Consider the following 19009-nt stretch of genomic DNA (forward strand, 5'->3'; position numbering starts at 1 on the left):
TAATTATATTGGGATCGCGTTTCAACGCTTCAAGGGCTCGGTATTCATTTTTAGAAATGTTACTTGACCTCTTCTGATTGAATTCTAAATCTTTTACATTTTTCAATACCATAGTTTTAAAGATTTGTAAAGACGAGCCCATAGGCACAGGTGGATTAGATTTCACTCTAAAACTCAGTTCTTCAGGCTGGTCTTGGGCTTCACTTGAAGTGCCAAAAAATGGATATTTCACATGTGTTCAGAAGAACCCAAAGGTCTCAATGCTAAAATTGAATGGCATTTATTTTTTCAGATTGATCTCTCTTAGTCCTGTATAATTTTCTATTGATAAATACTTTGGTTCCCCAGAGGTCTGTGCAAGAACCACTGCTTTTTAACATATTTAGAGATGGAAATAACTAGTGAGATAATTAAGTTTGCTGATGACTCAAAGTTGTTAAATTGCAAGAGGATTGTGAAAAATTGCAACAGGATCTTGTGAGACTGGAAGACTGGGTGTCAAAATGGTAGCTGATGTTTAATGTGAGCAAGTGCAAAGCGATGCATGTGGGAAAGAGGAACCCGAACTATAGCTACATGATGCTGGGTTCTGTGTTAGGAGTCACTGCCCAGGAAAAGGATCTAGGTGTCATTGTTGAGGATACATTGAAACCCTTAGCTCAATGTGTGACAGCGGCTAAGAAAGCAAATAGAACATAAGAAATGCCTGCACCGGATCAGACCTGGAGTCCATCTAATGCGGTGAGCCAAACACACGGAGGTTCAGCCAGGCTTACCCCGGCAAATACCTTAGTCACTCGTATCCCTCAATGTGTCCTGCATACTAGGAATTATCAGGAAAGGAATGGAAAACAAAGATGAAAATATTATAATGCCCTGGTATCGCTCTATGGTACAGCCACATCTCAAATTCTTTGTACAATTCTGGTCACCATATCATAAATCATAAAATGATAGGAGGCTTGCGCCAGAAGACGTATGAGGAGAGACTGGAAGCCCTGAATATGTATACCCTAGAGCAGTGTTTTTCAACTGCTGTTCCGCGGCACACCAGTGTGCCGTGAGATGTTGCCTGGTGTGCCGTACGGTCAGGGCCGCCATCAGGGCAGTACCACCAGTCTAGGGAGAGGGGCGGTCCGCCCCACGTGGACAGGAGAGAGCTGGACGGGGGACCCGCGGAGTTCAATACATCTCGAGCCACGAGGCTCGTCTTCTGTTCCTGCCTGCCCTGCAGCTAACATATAGCCGATCGCAAGCGTTCCCCGATGTTAGCGCTGACGTCGGAGGGAGGGCTTAAGCAAAGCCTGCCCTCCGACGTCAGCGCTGACGTCGGAGAATACTTCCGTTCGGCTATTTGTGTGCGGCAGGGCAGGCAGGAAGCAGAAGACAAGCCTCGCGGCTTGAGCTTCGTTTTGCTGAGAAAGTTGCAAAGATGGGCTGGGAGGCAAACACGGAACACAAAAGGGGGGAGGGAGTGCGTTTTGGACACAAGGCATGAACTTGGGAGAGAGGAAGGGAGGGAAAGAGATGCTGAGGTGGGGGAGGGAATGGGTTTTTGGACACAGAAGGCATGGACTTGGGAGAGAGGAAGGGAGGGAAAGAGATGCTGAGGTGGGGGAGGGAATGCGTTTTTGGACACAGAAGAAATGGACTTGGGAGAGAGGAAGGGAGGGAAAGAGATGCTGAGGTGGGGGAGGGAATGAGTGTTTGGACACAGAAGGCATGGACTTTGGAGAGAGGAAGGGAGGGAAAGAGATGGTTGTGTACACGGGGAATAGAAGAAAGGAGAATTTTTGGTCATAGGGAGGGAGTGAGGTACAGATAGTGACATACCAGGGTGGGGAGGGGGGCGGTCTGCCCCACCCCGGGTTTACGTCCCAAGGGGGTGCACAGCTGGCCACCCTCCAGTGTTGTCCCTAGGCCGGCAAACTGCGGCTCTTTAGCCACTTGAGTGCCACCGCCGCCAACGGTGTTGTTGGCGGTGGCAGCATTATAAAATACTTTCTTTGTGTTTATTTGATTCCTATTCAAGAGAATTACTTTATATATAGTCAATATAGGCACAGAGTTAAATTTTTTAACATTTTCTAATGGTGGTGTGCCTTGTGATTTTTTTCATGAAACAAGTGTGCCTTTGCCCAAAAAAGGTTGAAAAACACTGCCCTAGAGGAAAGGAGAGACAGGGGAGATATGATTCAGACGTTCAAATACTTGAAGGGTATTAACGTAGAACAAAATCTTTTCCAGAGAAAGGAAAATGGTAAAACCAGAGGACATAATTTGAGGTTGAGGGGTGGTAGATTCAGGGGCAATGTAAGGAAATTCTACTTTACGGAGAGGGTAGTGGATGCCTGGAATGCGCTCCCGAGAGAGGTGGTGGAGAGTAAAACTGTGACTGAGTTCAAAGAAGCGTGGGATGAACACAGAAGATTTAGAATCAGAAAATAATATTAAATATTGAACTAGGCCAGTTACTGGGCAGACTTGCACGGTCTGTGTCTGTGCATGGCCGTTTGGAGGAGGATGGGCAGGGGAGGGCTTCAATGGCTGGGAGGGTGTAGATGGGCTGGAGTAAGTCTTAACAGAGATTTCGGCAGTTGGAACCCAAGCACAGTACCGGGTAAAGCTTTGGATTCTCGCCCAGAAATAGCTAAGAAGAAAAAAAAATAATAATAATAATTTAAATTGAATCAGATTGGGCAGACTGGATGGACCATTCGGGTCTTTATCTGCCGTCATCTACTATGTTACTATGTATAAAAAAGATTTAGCAGGATTAGAAAAGGTACAGAGAAGGGCGGCAAAAATGATCAAAAGGATGGGACGAGTTTCCTATGAGGAAAGGCTAAGCAGCTAGGTCTCTTCAGCTTGGAGAAGAAACAGCTCAGGGGTGATATGATAGAGGTCTATAAAATAATGAATTGAGTGGAAGAGGTAGATTTGATTCGCTTGTTCACTCTTTTCAAAAATACCAGGACTAGGGTGCATATGATGAAGCTACTAAGTAATAGATTTAAAAGAAACCAGAGAAAATATTTTTTCATACGTATAATTAAACTGTGGAATTCTTTGTTGGGGAATTTGGTGAAATCAGTTAGCTTAATGAGATTTAAAAAAGGATTGAATAATTTCCTAAAAGAGAAGTCTATAGGCCATTATTGAGATGGCTAAGGGAAATCCACTGCTTATTCCTAGGATAAGCAGCATAAAATCTGTTTACTACTTGGGATCTAGCTAGGTACTTGGGACCTGGGTTGGCCACTGTTGGAAACAGGATACTGGGCTTGATGGAGCTTCAGTCTCTCCCAGTATGGCAATTCTTATGATCCCCCATTGTGTTTCTGCCTCCCCAAAATTTCCCTTTGTCCTCACTACTTAATTAGTTTTAGATGTGAAACCTTGTAAAGTATGGCCATTACAGAAATAAGTTTCAGCAGCTGTATATAATAAGTTTCAGCAGCTGTATATAATAAGTTTCAGCAGCTGTAATAAGTTGCAGAGTTGCTCCTTCCATGTGAAAGTACTAGAATGGAATGAAGTTGAGAAGACTACACTTCTCCCTCCGTATTCGCTGTGATAGGGGATTAAGAGAACCGCAAATACATTGGTACCTTGGTTTACGAGCATTATTCGTTCCAGAAGCATGCTCGTAAACCAAAATACTCGTATATCAAAGCGAGGTTCCCCATAGGAAATAATGGAAACTCGCTTTGATACGTTCCCCCCCCCCCCCCCGAGAACCGACATTGCTCCCCCCGAAGGACCCCCCCCCCCCCGCCACGATCCAGCACCCCCCACTGCAATCTGAAGTCCCCCAGACCCACCTGAACCCGCTTCTTACTTTCATCTCGGCACCGGCACCGGCATGTCCTGTGTGTTGATGCTGGTGCCCGAAGATCGGCCTCCTCATCTGTGCTGGGCCTTGAGCATCTGCACATGCTCAAGGCCTGCGAGTTCACGTTCTCTCCGAGATTCTCGGAGATCTCGGAGAGAACGTGAACTCACAGGCCTTGAGCACTTAGGGGACAGCACTCAGGCCAGCGGCAGGAAGTTAGGCAGAGCTGAGCCTAGCTAAACCCGAGCACGTGGAGCGGAGGAGCAGAGGTAACTGTGTGGGAGCAAAAAAGGAGTGGAGCAGAAAGCAGAGAGACAGAGGGTGGTAGCGGAGAGCGGAGCAGAGAGAGCGGAGGAGACAGAGTGTGATAGTAAAGAGGAGAGGAACAGAGTCAGTGGACCGAGCAGAGTCGAGGGGAAGAGGTGAGAGATAACTCCGCCTTCCCCCGACGTCACCAGCCAAACTCCCCCATATAAGGGGAGGAGCCAACAGCGAGGAACTTGTTGGGGACAGCACTCAGGCCAGCGGCAGGAAGTTAGGCAGAGCTGAGCTTAGCTAAACCCAAGCACATGGAGCAGAGGAAGCTGTGTGGGAGCAAGAAAAGAATGGAGCAGAAAGAGCGGAGGAGACAGAGGGTGGTAGCGGAGAGCGGAGGAGACAGGGTGGTAGTGGAGAGCGGAGGAGACAGAGGGTGATAGCGGAGAGCGGAACAGAGAGAGTGGAGGAAGCAGAGGGTGATAGTAAAGAGGAGCGGAGAGGAGCAGAGTCAGCGGACCGAGCAGAGTCGAGGGGAAGAGGCGAGAGATCGCGGGGGGGGGGGGGGGGGGTGCTCAAAAATTGAGGCACGCTCAGTTTCCGAGGCGCCGATTTTGCGAATGTTGTGCTCGTCTTGCAATACATTCGCAAAACGGTGCACTCGTAAACCGAGGTACCACTGTACACAAAAAACGCAAATAACTTTTTCATATGTTATTTGCTGTTTTCTATTAAAAACCATCGTGAATATGGTGAAACCACAAATAACATGGTGGGAGACCAGGCCTGTTCCTGAAGGAGAGGCAAAACACGATGAAGAAAGTGCTGGGAATCAGCAATTTTTTCTGTAAATGCTTGCAATCAGTGATTTCTGTATGCATACTGATGTAATTTGGGGGGAGGGGCCAGCAAGCTAGAAACCGTGAATAATCGAAACCACGAATACGGAGGGAGAAGTGTACTGAAGTGAAGTCATATTTGTGCACTTGTACACAGAGGTATTATTCAGAAGTAAAATATTGCTGAAATTGAGCATGTTTCAATGTGGACATCTTAATTCCATGCTCAACATTCTATGTAGAATTGAATTTCTAAAGTATTAGGATGGATATTCATGTTTTGTACAATATTTTTATGGTTTTTTTTCTGTTCTCAGGGGGATCTGAAACTTTTCAAGACAAAGTAAACTTTTTCCAGCGTGAACTTCGTCAGATGCATATGAAGAGACCACACTCTAGGATCACTCTTAAAGTGAGCCGGCATGCCTTGCTGGAATCTGTGAGTTTCTATGCACACGGTCAATGAGTAGTAGTACAAGTCATGAAGATGTGCCAGAAATGCAGGATTTGTAAATGCATTGTGCATACGTTTTACAAGGCTGCATGCTGACAGTGTTCTTGATATCAAACCAATGGCATAACAAGCTTGGCTTTGTGGCGTTTCTATCCTGGAGCTCAGTGTAGAGGGTATACACTAACAGCTGAAAATTACTAAGAAAATGCACCACAATGATACCAGCTGCATGATGGTGGAAATTTCAAGCCTTCACTGTGTGCCTTTTCCAAGAATGAACCACAATACTGTTCTGTACATAAACATTCTGGTTGAAGCACAGATGTGTGCTCTCTAAAAATCAGGGGTACTAGATAAAACCCAAAACATCTTAATAAAACACATAATAAGACAAATGGACTTAATTCAAACAATAGGAAAGAAAGGGAAGAACTACAATTGTAAAAGAGAAAGCGAAACAAAAAAAGAAAATACAATAGATTAGGGTAAAAAGCGATAAAATTTGTTTTTTTTTTGTCATTAAGAGGACAGTTATTGTCCAAAGGCATCCTGGAACAAAAATGTTTTTAATTTTGATTTGAATTGTTTTATTTCGGATTCACTGCACAAATGATTGGGCAGTGAATTCCAGAGAGTAGGGGCAGTGACAGTTTCAAGTTTAATAAAATTTTTGATTAATCGCTTAATCATATTTCTAAGCAATGAACATTTTAAAATTACAATATTTGGGGAACAATACAATACTTAGTAATATATTACGTCCAAGCGGACTAATAGACAAACTTAACAAACCATAAAAAAAAGGATAAAGGAGAATGAAATACAAAATCATTAAAGGAAAGTAAGACAATCAGGGAAAAACCAAAAGGCAGCAAAGTTATTGGAACGCAACGTGTTGATTAATTTTAAAGAAGGTATGGCGAGAAGATTTTGTGACATTGAACGAAGCGATTTTAAAGAATTATAAAGAACTAAAAGTCTGTTAATAAACTCCAGTTGATTATTTAGTCTTGTTGTAAAGGTTAAAAGTAAGATTTTATAACTAATTCTATGTTCAACAGGTAACCAGTGTGCACTGAATAGGAGAGGTGAGACATGATCATATTTCTTAGCACCACAAATAATTATGATAGCTGTGTTTTGCACAATCTGAAGCTGTCTAATTTCCTTTTTTGTAATGCCTTTATAAAGGGCATTACAGTAGTCTATGCAAGAAATTACTAGAGAATGGATCAATGTATTCAAAGAAGCTGGTTCTAGTAACTTTGCAAGAGAACAAATCATTCTAAGACGATAAAAACATTTCTATACAACCGTGCTAATGTGATTGTGATAAGAAAATTTACTGTCAAAAGTGACTCCTAACAGTTTTAGAATAGGGACAACTTTGATAGGGAGCAATTCAAACTTAAATGGAGCCTGAAGCGTTATTCCTTCTTTGTTTCAATTTGTTGATGTTAAGAGACAATTTGTTTGAGTCTAACCATGTTTTAATTTTTTCTAATTTATGGTTTATGGATACAACCTCCTCTATATTGTTAAGATCAATAGGATGGATTAATTGCACATTGTCGGCATAAGCAAACGTAGTAAATCCAATAGATTGGCCCACCGTCAGAAGGGGCGACATAAAGATGTTAAATAGCAATGGTGACAAAATGGAACCTTGTGGTATTCCGTGTTTGGTGGTAAAAGGTTTGGACGATGCACCATTGAACATAACCTTGGATGATCTGTCTGAAAAATAAGAAACGAACCAGTCCATAACCTGGTCAGATATACCGATTTCATGAAGTCGTGTTAGTAACAGGCTATGATCGATGGTATCGAAAGCAGAGGAGAGGTCTAAGGAGATAAGCAGTACTGACTGGTGATGATCAAGATGCCACTCAATATGGAAATACTACCGTCTTTTATTATGTTCATATTATGAAAGAGCATCGGAGTCAAAAAGTCAATGGAGAATGGGCCCATAGGATTGAAAGAGGAAACAAACCCTGGCAAACTGTGCCGGCCTAAAGCGCTGATAAAAGACAGCATCAAAGAGCATCTAGAAAGAAATAAACTGATGAAAATGAGCCAACACGGCTTCTGCAAGGGAAGATCGTGCCTAACGAACTTACTGCACTTCTTCGAAGGAATTAACAAACAAATGGACGAAGGGGCCCCCATAGACATCGTATACTTGGATTTCCAAAAAGCCTTTGATAAGGTACCCCATGAACGCCTACTACGGAAACTGAAGAACCATGGGGTGGAAGGGGATGTACATAGATGGATCAAAAATTGGTTAGCGGGTAGGAAGCAAAGGGTAGGAATGAAGGGACACTACTCGGACTGGAGATGGGTCACGAGTGGTGTTTCACAGGGGTCGGTACTCGGACCTCTGCTGTTCAATGTATTTATCAATGACCTAGAAACAGGGACGAAGTGCGAGGTTATAAAATTCACAGATGACACAAAACTTTTTAGTGGGATTAGGACTAAAGACGACTGTGAAGATTTACAAAGGGACCTGAACAAACTGGGAGAATGAGCGAATAAATGGCAGATGAACTTTAATGTAGAGAAATGTAAAGTCTTGCATGTAGGAAACAGAAACCTGATGTACAGCTATACGATGGGAGGGCTGGTAATGGGTGAAAGTAGCCTAGAGAAGGACTTAGGGGCAGTGGCGTACCAAGGGGGGGGCAGGGGGGGTCCGCCCCGGGTGCAAGCCCTGAGGGGGTACTCCTAGCCTTGACGTCTAGTTCCCTCCCCCCGACATCCGGATTTTCCCTCCGGCCCCCCCCCCCCCCCGCACCGTTTGCAGTGGAGAAGCAGCCTGCAGCGGGATCGCAATGTCAGCGATCCCTGCGCTGCTTCGGCGCTGTTTCCTCCGCCGCGGTCCCGCCCCTCCTCTGATGTCAGGCCTTCAAGGGGGGGGACAGGCAGGCAGGCCTTCAAGGGAGGGACAGGCTTTCAAGAGGGACAGACAAGCAGGCCTTCAAGGGGGGGATAGGCCTTCAAGGGGATCAGGCAGGCAGGCCTTCAAGAGGGGACAGGCAGGCTGGCCTTCAAGGAGGGGACAGGCAGGCTGGCCTTCAAGGGGGGGGACAGGCAGGCAGGCCTTCAAGTGGGGGGGATAGGCATTCAAGGGGATCAGGCAGGCAGGCCTTCAAGGGGACCAGGCAGGCAGGCCTTCAAGGGGGAGGTCAGGCTTTCAGGGGTTGGATGCAGACCTTTAAGGGGGGGCAGGCCTTCAGGGAGGGGGGGCCCTGGTGTAGAAGTACACGGAGGGAAGGGGGGGTTCAAAGAGACGTGCATATGCCGGACTTTGGGTGGGAAGAAATAATGGGTCTGAAAATAGAGGAGAGGGGGAGAGATGATGGACCATGGTTATTAGGGAGGGAAGGAACAGAAAGGGAGAGAAGTTGGACACAAGGGATGGTGTGGAGGGGGGGATAGAGATACTGGATAGGAGGGTAGTTGGGAAAAGAAAGGGAGAGATGGTGGACCCTGGGGTGGTAGGGAAGGAGGGAGAGATGCTGTATGAAAGGGTAGTTAAGAAAAGATGGATCTGTGGAGGGAGACGCAAAAAGGAAAGATGTCAGACATCCGGGAGAGGGAAGGGAAACGGAAGGGGAGGACAGAGATGGCAGATGGATGGTTAGCATGCAGAAAGAAGGAAGAAGGGAGACCCTGGCAAGCAAGTTATCAGAAGACAACCAGAGCCTGGGACCAACAAGATTTGAAAAATAACCAGACAACAAAAGGTAGAAAAACTAATTTTATTTTCTGTTTTGTGATTACAATATGTCAGATTTGAAATGTGTATCCTGCCAGAGCTGGTGTTAGACCGCAAACGTGAGCTAGGATTTAACAGAGAGAGGAAAAGTTATTTTTGTTCTTTATTTTATTTACACCACAGCGCCAGTGTGGTTAGGATGTTTGAAAAAAAAAAAAAAAAAAACTAACACCCAATTGGGCAGGAAAATCAAATCGAAAAACCAATTCAATAGGCTGAATCGAATCGAATTTTTTTCCCTGAATTAGGCAGCACTAGTTTGCACTATTGTCTTAGACTTTAGGACCTGGGATTGGGGAGAGATGGCATCCTCAGTACTTTATAATGCAAGTGAAACGAGGATTTGGTCAGACTTTTGAAGGGTCTGCAGAAGAAAAATATTGTATAGGCCGGGGACATGAGACAGCAGGAAACGGGAACTTTTCTTTATCAATTTGAAGAGGCCTACTCTAGTGATGAACGCATTATATCTGGCTGAGGATGTCAGAGAGTTCAGTTAAAATATGTGCTTTATAAGAAAATATAATAATGTGTTTTATAAAGTTTATAAGCATTGCTGGCCTACCCGGTGAGGTGTTCCTAATGGTGGTGGTGGTGGCAGCAGCGTGTCAATGTGTTGAGAGGAAGAGGTGGTCTGGGAAATTCTGCTGAGCAAACTCCGGGCCCATTTCCACCCCCCAGTTAGTCCACTCCACTCAACTGGTTCACACACTGAGTGGGTCTTTGGGTGTTGTGCCTGGGTAGTTGTTTTGGGATCTCTTCCAGTGGTTTGTCAGTATCTCCTTGTGGTCCAAGGAAGGAAACTTTGTTAACCTTAGCATTGACCTACAGAATATGTTTGCAACAGCGCTGCTTGTGTGGCATTAGGCTATGTAGTGATTGAAAGAAAAAACCAGACCTTTGCATATTTTTGCACTATATGGTGGGTGTATGAGGAGATTCACATTTCCTGCACAGCTAAGTCCTTGTAAAGTTATCTTGTTCTTTCTGTATTTGACATCTAGCAAGGTCTGTGTTTGGAAGGAAAGATTTAAGCTTAAAAATGAAGTGGCCAGAAGTTATGGTAAAAGCAGATAGCATTGCTGGTTTTAAGAAAGATTTGGACAAATTCCTGGAGGAAAAGTCCATAGTCTATTATTAAGACATGGGGGAAGTGTCTGCTTGCCCTGGATCGATAGCATGGAATGTTGCTACTCTTTGGGTTTTGACCAGGTACTAGTGACCTGGATTGGCTACCATGAGAATGGGCTACTGGGCATGATGGACCATTGGTCTGACCCAGTTAGGCCTTTCTTATGTTATGTTCTCATCTGTAGGGGCCTTTGTTTTCACTTCTTATTATAATGTATTTTTTTTCTGGGAACTTATCAGTGTTTTTTTATAATGGGAACAAAAATGGAAGAGAATTAATGTGTGGAATGGGGGGGGGGGGCGGTAACTAATTTCTTCAGCTAAATAATTCAATACACCTCAACCAGACATAGGGGAACTCACGCACCATTCACACACCCTCCAACCAAAATCGTCAAAAGAAAAAAAACTGTTCGACAACCTCCTAACACTCGACCCCCAACTCTACAACCTATTGACCTCGACCACAAACTACAAAACCTTCAAAAAAGAAATAAAAACCCTTCTATTCAAAAAACACATAAAACCGAACTAACACAATCAGAACTGTCCCAAGCATCACCTGCAACTACTCCATATGTACTTCCAATGTCATGACAATTCAGACATAATTTATGTTATGTTTGTTATGTTATGTTTGGAATAATGGTTATATATATGTGGTTCAATAAAAGAAAATTTTCACTGCCTGTTTCTATTCTGACCATTTATTCCGTTTCATGGTTATTACAAAAAAATATTTTTTTACATGGGGGGGTGTCAAAAAATGATGGGCCCCGGGTGCCACATACCCTAGGTATGCCACTGCTTAGGGGTACTGGTTGATAAAACGATGAAGCCGTCGGTACAGTGCGCAGTGGCCTCAAAGAAGGCGAACAGAATGCTAGGTATTATCAAGAAAGGTATTACAACCAGAACGAAGGATGTTATCTTGACGTTGTATCGGGCGATGGTGCACCCGCATCTGGGGTACTGCGTCCAATACTGGTCACCGTATCTCAAGAAGGATATGGCGATACTCGAGAGGGTTCAGAAAAGAGCGACACGACTGATAAAGGTTATGGAAAAGCTTTCATATGCTGAAATATTAGAGAAACTGGGGCTCTTTTCCCTAAAAAAGCAGAGACTTAGAGGGGATATGATAGAGACTTACAAGATCATGAAGGGCATAGAGAAAGTGGAGAGGGACAGATTCTTCAAACTTTCAAAAACTTCAAGAACGATTCAGAACCAGTGCTAGGAAGTTCTTCTTCACCCAAAGGGTGGTGGACACCTGGAATGCGCTTCCAGAGGGAGTCATAGAACAGAGTACGCTATTGGGTTTCAAGAAGGGATTAGATGATTTTCTGAAGGAAAAGGGGATTGAAGGGTATAGATAGAGAATTACTATACAGGTCCTGGACCTGATGGGCCACCGCGTGAGCGGACTGCTGGGCCTTTGCTGGTCTGACCCAGCAAAGGCATTGCTTATGTTCTTATGTGTGTACTATATATCATGCAGCAAGAGTCCAATAAATCATAGTGTACCACCACATTATTATGCAGAAATCTTATTGAGATAAACATCAAATAGCATGTATTAGTGGAAATGGGCCTCTGAGATACAGAATTGATACAAGAATCCTTTTTTACTTAATTGTTGTAAGTTGTTGGTATGAATGAGGACATGCCTGTTGTGTTTTCAATGAGCCACTGCTGTCATGAAACTGAGGAATTTGGCTATGTCGGTAGCTCCACCTGTGTATGCATGAGAGATCCTTCACCTGCTCTGCATCTTGTCATGCCACCTTAGGTGAAAAACTACGGAAGCTGGTTACCTGCAAAGACTGATCCTCTGTGCAGCTGTTATCGGAAGTCTGTTGCACTTTTCTGCTAGGAGTCAGAATATATTGGGTCCTGACAAAGTGATTTACATTTTATGGTCGAATCACATTATTATGACCACCACTACCTCTGATGTCAGGACTGCATGGGTCGTGTGCAGATTTTGTGGGTATATAAAGTGGGTTGTCAGCAAGTTGCCAATGGAGTTCACGCTGAGGAAAATAATGTTAGCAGTCCTGTTCTCTTAACAGGTTCATAATCCAAAAAGCATCTTTCATGTGTTTACCCACTCTCTTAACCATATTGGTTCAGTGTTGTTGTTATCACTAACTGTTCATTGTCCATTGTTTCATTTAATGGTGTATATGTCATTTGTAATCCGCCTAGAACATTGGATAGAGTGGAATAGAAATGTAAAAAATAAATAAAATGAAAAAAAGAATGTTTTCTATTTAGGGCTGTCCTATTCTACATGGAGTTCCTTTCTTTTTATGTATTTATAATTGTAAACTGCTTGGACCTGTCGTAAGAACAGGTGATTTAGCAAGTTTGAGTAAAACATCTTATCTGAAGTAGAGGATGACACGGAGACAAATTTTTCCCTGTCCCCATGGGAACTCATTCTTTTCTTGTCCCTGCCCCATGCCTGCAAGCTCTGTCCTTATCTGCACAAGCCTCAAACACATTAAAATCATAAATGTTCGAGGCTTGTGCAATTAAGGCAGAGCTCACAGGAACAGCAACAAAACTTGCGGGAACGGGGAAATTGAGTTGCTACAGGCACAGGGAAAAATATTTCCTTTTGTCATTCTCTAATCTGAAGCACTGTGGCTCAGGTAAAGACGCTGTGTTTGTAGACGCTTATGCAACATATACGATTATTGATGTCTACAGGTCTCCCTCCATATTCAAGGGGGTTAGGTGCTCAGCCCTCTCAAGAATACCATAATTTTGGAAATAACTTTCTTCTCCCGTATTCGCAGAGCCAGTCCTGCAGTCTGATTGGGCACAGGATTTCAAAGCCAGCCCCCACAGTGATGTCAGCAGCAGTTTGAAGAGAGCAGACAGTGATAGTGCAGCAGTTTTAATGGTAAAAAACAAGTGTGCAGCATGATTGTGATTGAGCAGGTGAGGAGAAAGAACTAAAAGCAGTTTGGGAGGATGGAACACAAATGCTGAACCCACGAATATGGAAGGAGGCCTTTACTTTCTTGGTGTGGCAACCACAGAAGTAGGCGGGGGATGGCCGAAATGTCCAAAGTTTGAGTGCTGTTCATTAGGCATTGGAGTCTGCAGCACTGAATACCGTATGATGGAAGAGCAAGTGATGGGGCTGCATAGTTTACCAGGGCTTGTTTCATATTTCGGTCCTATGGCCCATTCTCCATTGATTTTATTACTCCGATACTCTTTCATTTGAAAGGAAATCTGCAATGAGAGGGCATAAGATGATGTTAAGAGGTGATAGGCTCCAGAGTAATCCGAGGAAATACTTTTTTACAGAAAGGGAACAGTCTCCCAGAAGAGGTGGTGGAGACAGAGACTGGGTCTGAATTCATAAGGGCTTGGGATAGGCAAGTGGGATCTCTCGGAGAGAGAAAGAAATAATGGTTACTGCGGATGGGTCATTTCACCTTTATCTGCCATCATGTTTCTATATGCGAGGTTGGGTTTTCGGCACTCGCTGTGAGAAAAAGCAAATACCAAGCGAAAATTAATGTGGAACAAGAAATGAGATTGGCCTTATCAAATATGAGAAGATTTTGTAATGAACAGCAAGCTCATCCATCTCATTAGTTCTATCAATATTTTTTGTGATTAACCTGTAACCTGTTCTGAGATCTTTGGGGAGAACGGGATAGAAAATTAATTAAATAAATAATCTTTCACAAACTCATCTTCAAATGTAGTTTACACAGTATCATTCAGTGCAAAAGGTGGAGAGAAGGATGCTATATTGGAGAAGCAATCCAGATGCTAAAAACTAGGATTCATTTGCACAGATCTATTAAAAATTGCAATGCCAACCAGGATATCAAAGCTGTGGGACATTTCAGAAAACCAGAACAGTGCATCGATGATTTTATGGTGACAGGATACCCAAACAAACTCTGGGAGTGTATAATATAACACCGGGTAGATCCAAAATGCTGATGCCACCAAAATATACTAACGATCACCCTATTGAAAGCTTTAAAGAACGGAAAGTGAAGAGCTTCTAAGAAGTGCGGGTTCTCTGAAGCAGCCGACCCAGCGATACGCATCAGAACCCAACTACATGTTTACAGTCCTTTGCTTTGCAAGATATGGCCTTTTAAGCACTAGATAAGCAAGTAAAATAGGTCTACATTCTACATAAGTTTGCACTATTTGCACAAGAATGAAAAACTATTACCGTTTGTAGTGCCGTGAGTCAAGGGGGCCACATTTAGGAGCTTGTCACCGCTTGCGGGTTCTCTACCTGAAGGTTACATTACATTAGGGATTTCTATTCCGCCATTACCTTGCAGTTCAAGGCGGATTACAAAAGAATTATCCAAGATGTATTACAACAAGAACTTACCAAAAAAAAAAAAATTAGAAACATAGAAAAAAGCGGCAGAAAAGGGCTATAGCCCACCAAGTCTGCCCATTCCAAGTATCCCCTCCCCTGAATTTACTCCCTTAAAGATCCCACGTGAGTATCCCATTTTTTCTTGAAATCCGTCACGCTGTTGGCCTTTATTGTTGAAAATTGGTCATTTTCAAAAAGAATGAGAAATGGGTAAGGTTATTTGTTTGGGGTAGCTGGCTTTAGTGAGAGGTGGAGTTTGAGACTTGCGGTATTATTTCATTTTTTCAGAGTTTTCTTGAAGAGTATGGTCTTTATTTCTTTTCTAAAAGTCTTGTAGTCGAGGGATGCCGTCAGTAGATTGGCGATTTGGTTGTCTAGTTTGGCTGCTTGAGTGGCCAGGAGGCCATCATATAGTTTTTTCCGTTTGACCTCCTTAATTGGGGGGTATGAAAATGAGGTGTGAGTTTTCCTATGTCTGGTTGCGGTATTGTGGACGAGGCGGTTATTCAGGTAGTTTGGACTGTCTCCGTATAAAGTCTTAAATAGTAGGCAGTAGAATTTAAATTTAAAGGTTCTTAGCACTTCTTGGTAATTACAAATGCTGCAAGATTTAATATTAAAAGGACAATTTAAGACAATCCAAGAACACAAGACCTTTGAGATCAAAATGATAAAACATTTTTAACCCCATCAGATAGGATGCAACAAAGACATTGGCTTTCTCTTACGTTATAAAATATAATTTTTACTGGTCTACACCTTTGTATCACCCTCCCTTATCTCCCTCTTCCTGTAAGACTGTCATTGGAATACTTTGCTGTTTTCATTTGCTTATCTCTGAACTGAAGAAGGAGGATTACCTTCGAAAGCTAATCTAACCGTGCTGTAGTTAGTCCAATAAAAAATGTATCATTTGGATTCTTTTTGTTTTGTTTTTTTCTACATTTTGTCTTTAAGAGTGGACTAACCTTTTCTGAGGTTCATTGTCTAATGCTTCATGCCGTCCACTTCATTGTTATTTGCTATCAAATCTTGTCGCCCAACTCTTTGCTGCCCTAGACTTATATATAAATAAATACTTATCCAAAGAAGAAATCACAAACTGCAACGCAAAAAACCACGCCAGGAGAAAAGTATTTATTTATATATTTTTTCGCATGGTGAGTTTTTGATTTTGTGGTCGTATTTTTCGGGGGGTCTGGCTGGCAGGGTTTGTTTGGGGGTCGCTCAGGTCACATTTTTTTTATTTATATTGAGTTATTCACTCGTTTATTTATTGGTTCAATTGGTGAAGTTTGCTTTGATTCCTAGCACACCCTGGGTGCTCGATGATGGTGTGCGGGTGGGGGCTTATCGCCTCGACCTAGAAGTGAAGTGTTGGAGCTGGACTCCTATCGCTGATGGTTCACACTGAGAGCACCCTCTACGTTACTGCACGTGGTTCGTGTGTAAAGCTTATGTCCCTGAGCGTCCTCCGAATGAACCTTGATGTGACTAGGGCTGCCTTTTTGTGTTATACTAATTCTAGATCAGTTAGGAACAAAGTGGTCCTAATTAATGACTAGATAATTAGCAAGCAGCTTGTTTGTCTTTTCCTTACAGAAACTTGGCTACTCTCAAATGAGGATCCCATCATAGGGGACTTATTACCTTCTGGTTATAAAATTCTTCCTCTCTGTAGCCTTCCCTTCCTTTAAGGGAATTAAATCTGCTGGGAAGCTCAGTCGCTCTTTTGTTTTCAATGTTGTAGAGATCTGGAATTAACTTCCTGACTCCATTAGGCTCTTAGGCCAGCTGCAATTATTTCGTAAATCCTTGAAAACTTTGTTCTCACAATTTTTTTTATTATTAAGTATTTTTTATTGACTTCAATATATTATCAAATATAACTTGTACAGAAAGCAAATTTAACCAAAGCATAATACAATCATTAAACAAAAAATCCATACTTAACAAAAGTTAAGTAAAGTTACAAGACAAATTATTATGGTGAAATTAGCTCAAGTCTTCTTTAGATCCGAGAAATTTACTAGCGAGCTAAGAAAAAGATAATCAATACAACAAAGTAATGCTGTTTCAATACATCGGGAACGGAGTTACCATTTTCCTTTTAGAGCTCAAGATTAAGATTTCTCCTTGTCCAGGCAGGACATAGCCACAAAATTAGTCAAATGTTGAGGCTCAAAGAATACATATTTAGTTGAGTGATAATGAACAATGCACTTTAAGTAAAATGTAGCCCCTAGTGAGATGACCCCTGGTTTTAAAAGAAGGAAGTCATGCCTACGTTTTTGCGTTTCCCTTGAAACATCAGGGAACATTTGAATTTTACAACCAAGGAATTCCTTCTGTTTATTCTTTAGAAATAGTCTCAATAACCATGACTTATCAATAGAAAGAGCCAATGTAACAACTAATGTTGCAGGTGTTACCACCTCTGTGTCTGACTTCTCCAGAATCTCAGTGATATTCAGTGCTTGTCCTTCAGTAGGTTCAAATTGCTGTTGATATGGAGTCTTGTTAGGGAGATAATACACTTGAGAGAATGGTGGGAGATTTCCCTCCGGGACTTCCAAAATTTCTAATAAATATCTCCTAAGCATGTCTCTAGCTCCTCTCCCTGGACAATCTGCCTGCTTTTAAATATCAGCAGCAGTGGGAGATCAATTGCTTTTACACCTAAGCAGCAGCAGGACCAGCCACCACTACCAAGAGCCCTTTGCCCCGATCCAGCCAGGCATGTGAGCTCCTCCCTCTGCAGTCCATTGGAGAGATCAATCTACCTGCTTTTAAATATCAGCAACAGTGGGAAATCAACTGCTTTTACACCTCAGCAGCAGTGGAACTATCCGCAACTACCAAGAGCCCACAGACCCGATCCAGCCAAGAGTGTGAGCTCCACCTCCCCCTGCAGTCCACTAGGAAGATCAACTGTTTTTTACACCTCTTCACCATACAATTTGTTGGAGAGATCAATCTGCCTGCTTTTAAATATCAGCAGCATTGGGAAAACAACTGCTTTTACACCTAAGCAGCAGCGGGTCCATCCACAACCACCAAGAACCCACAGACCCGAACCTGCCAGGAATGTGAGATCCGCCCCCCCTACAATTCGATAAGAAGATCAACTGTTTTTACACCTAAGCAGCAATAGGACCAGCCGCCACTACCGGGAACCCTTTGCCACGATCCAGCCAGACATATAAGATCTTCCCCCAGCATTCCATTGGTTAGATCAATCTACCTGCTTTTAAATATCAGCAGCAGTGGGAGAACAACTGCTTTTACACCTAAGCAGCATTGGGACCAACCGCAACTACCAAGAGCCCATAGACCAGATCATGCCAGGAGTTCCACACCTCCTGCAGTCCGCTAGGAAGATCAACTGCTTTAACACCTAAGTAGCAGCAAGACCAGCTGCCTATAATAGGAGCCCTTGCCCCGATCCAACCAGGCATGTGAGCTCCTCCCCCTATATCCCGTTTAAGAGATCAATCTACCTGCTTTAAATATCAGCAGCAGTAGAAAAACAACTGCTTTTACATACAAGCAGCAGCGAGACCTACCGCAACCACCAAGAGCCCACAGACCCGATCCTGCCAGGAGTGTGAACTCCTCCCCCTGCAGTCCATTGGAGAGATCAATCTGCCTGCTTTTAAATATCAGCAGCAGTGGAGATCAACTGCTTTTACACCTAAGCAGCAACGAGACCAGCCACAACCACCGAGAGCACACAGACCCGATCCTACCAAGAGTGTGAACTCTTCCCCCCATGCAATCCGCTAAGAAGATCGACTGTCGGCTCCGGGCGGCTTTCCCGCAGAGGAGAGAATCCTGCATTCACCGTGGGCCTCATCTGGGGCAGCCTCCTTGGAGCGGCTGGGGCACGGGCAGTGTGTCTGGGAGGGAATGCATGGATGGGAGAACATCGCAGGGGAGGAGACATAGGCATCCTGGGACTGTCTGCCAAGTCTCTTCCCTGAAGAAGCCCTTTCTGGAAACGTCAATCGCTCCTCCTAAACTTACTTGCTCCACTTCATCACTGACGCTGAAACCGTGGGTTGAAGACAAAGTTTTATTTTATTTTTCTTTCCAGCTTATGATTTATCTTTAATCTTATCTATTGTTTTGCCTTTTGTCTTTGTTTTGTTCTATTTCTATCATTTAAATTTCTCCAGAATTCTACTGTGCAACGGCTCCCCCTTCTGCTTCTATTCCTTTCTCTCCTCTCTTCTACCTTCCAAAGTATTTAGATCAATGCTGTCTTGTTAAAATGTTTATTTTATTTTTATTTTTCCTCTAACTCTACTTTTCACTTCTCTATTACCCT

General features: G+C 43.2%; 1 protein-coding gene across 5 annotated transcripts in view; it reads left to right on the forward strand.

Moving 5' to 3' along the window:
* The window catches only part of AREL1 (apoptosis resistant E3 ubiquitin protein ligase 1), a 293395-nt gene that overhangs the window by 169422 nt on the left and 104964 nt on the right, over positions 1-19009 (forward strand). For 4 of the 5 annotated variants that reach the window (XM_033951578.1, XM_033951577.1, XM_033951580.1 and 1 more), the window contains one exon: positions 5247-5368. In XM_033951578.1, coding sequence (XP_033807469.1) covers positions 5247-5368 — 122 coding nt within the window. The remainder of the gene's footprint in view (positions 1-5246; positions 5369-19009) is intronic. The other variant, XM_033951579.1, reaches the window with a different exon arrangement.

This window comes from Geotrypetes seraphini, chromosome 7 (assembly GCF_902459505.1).
Source record: "Geotrypetes seraphini chromosome 7, aGeoSer1.1, whole genome shotgun sequence".
Taxonomy (NCBI): domain Eukaryota; kingdom Metazoa; phylum Chordata; class Amphibia; order Gymnophiona; family Dermophiidae; genus Geotrypetes; species Geotrypetes seraphini.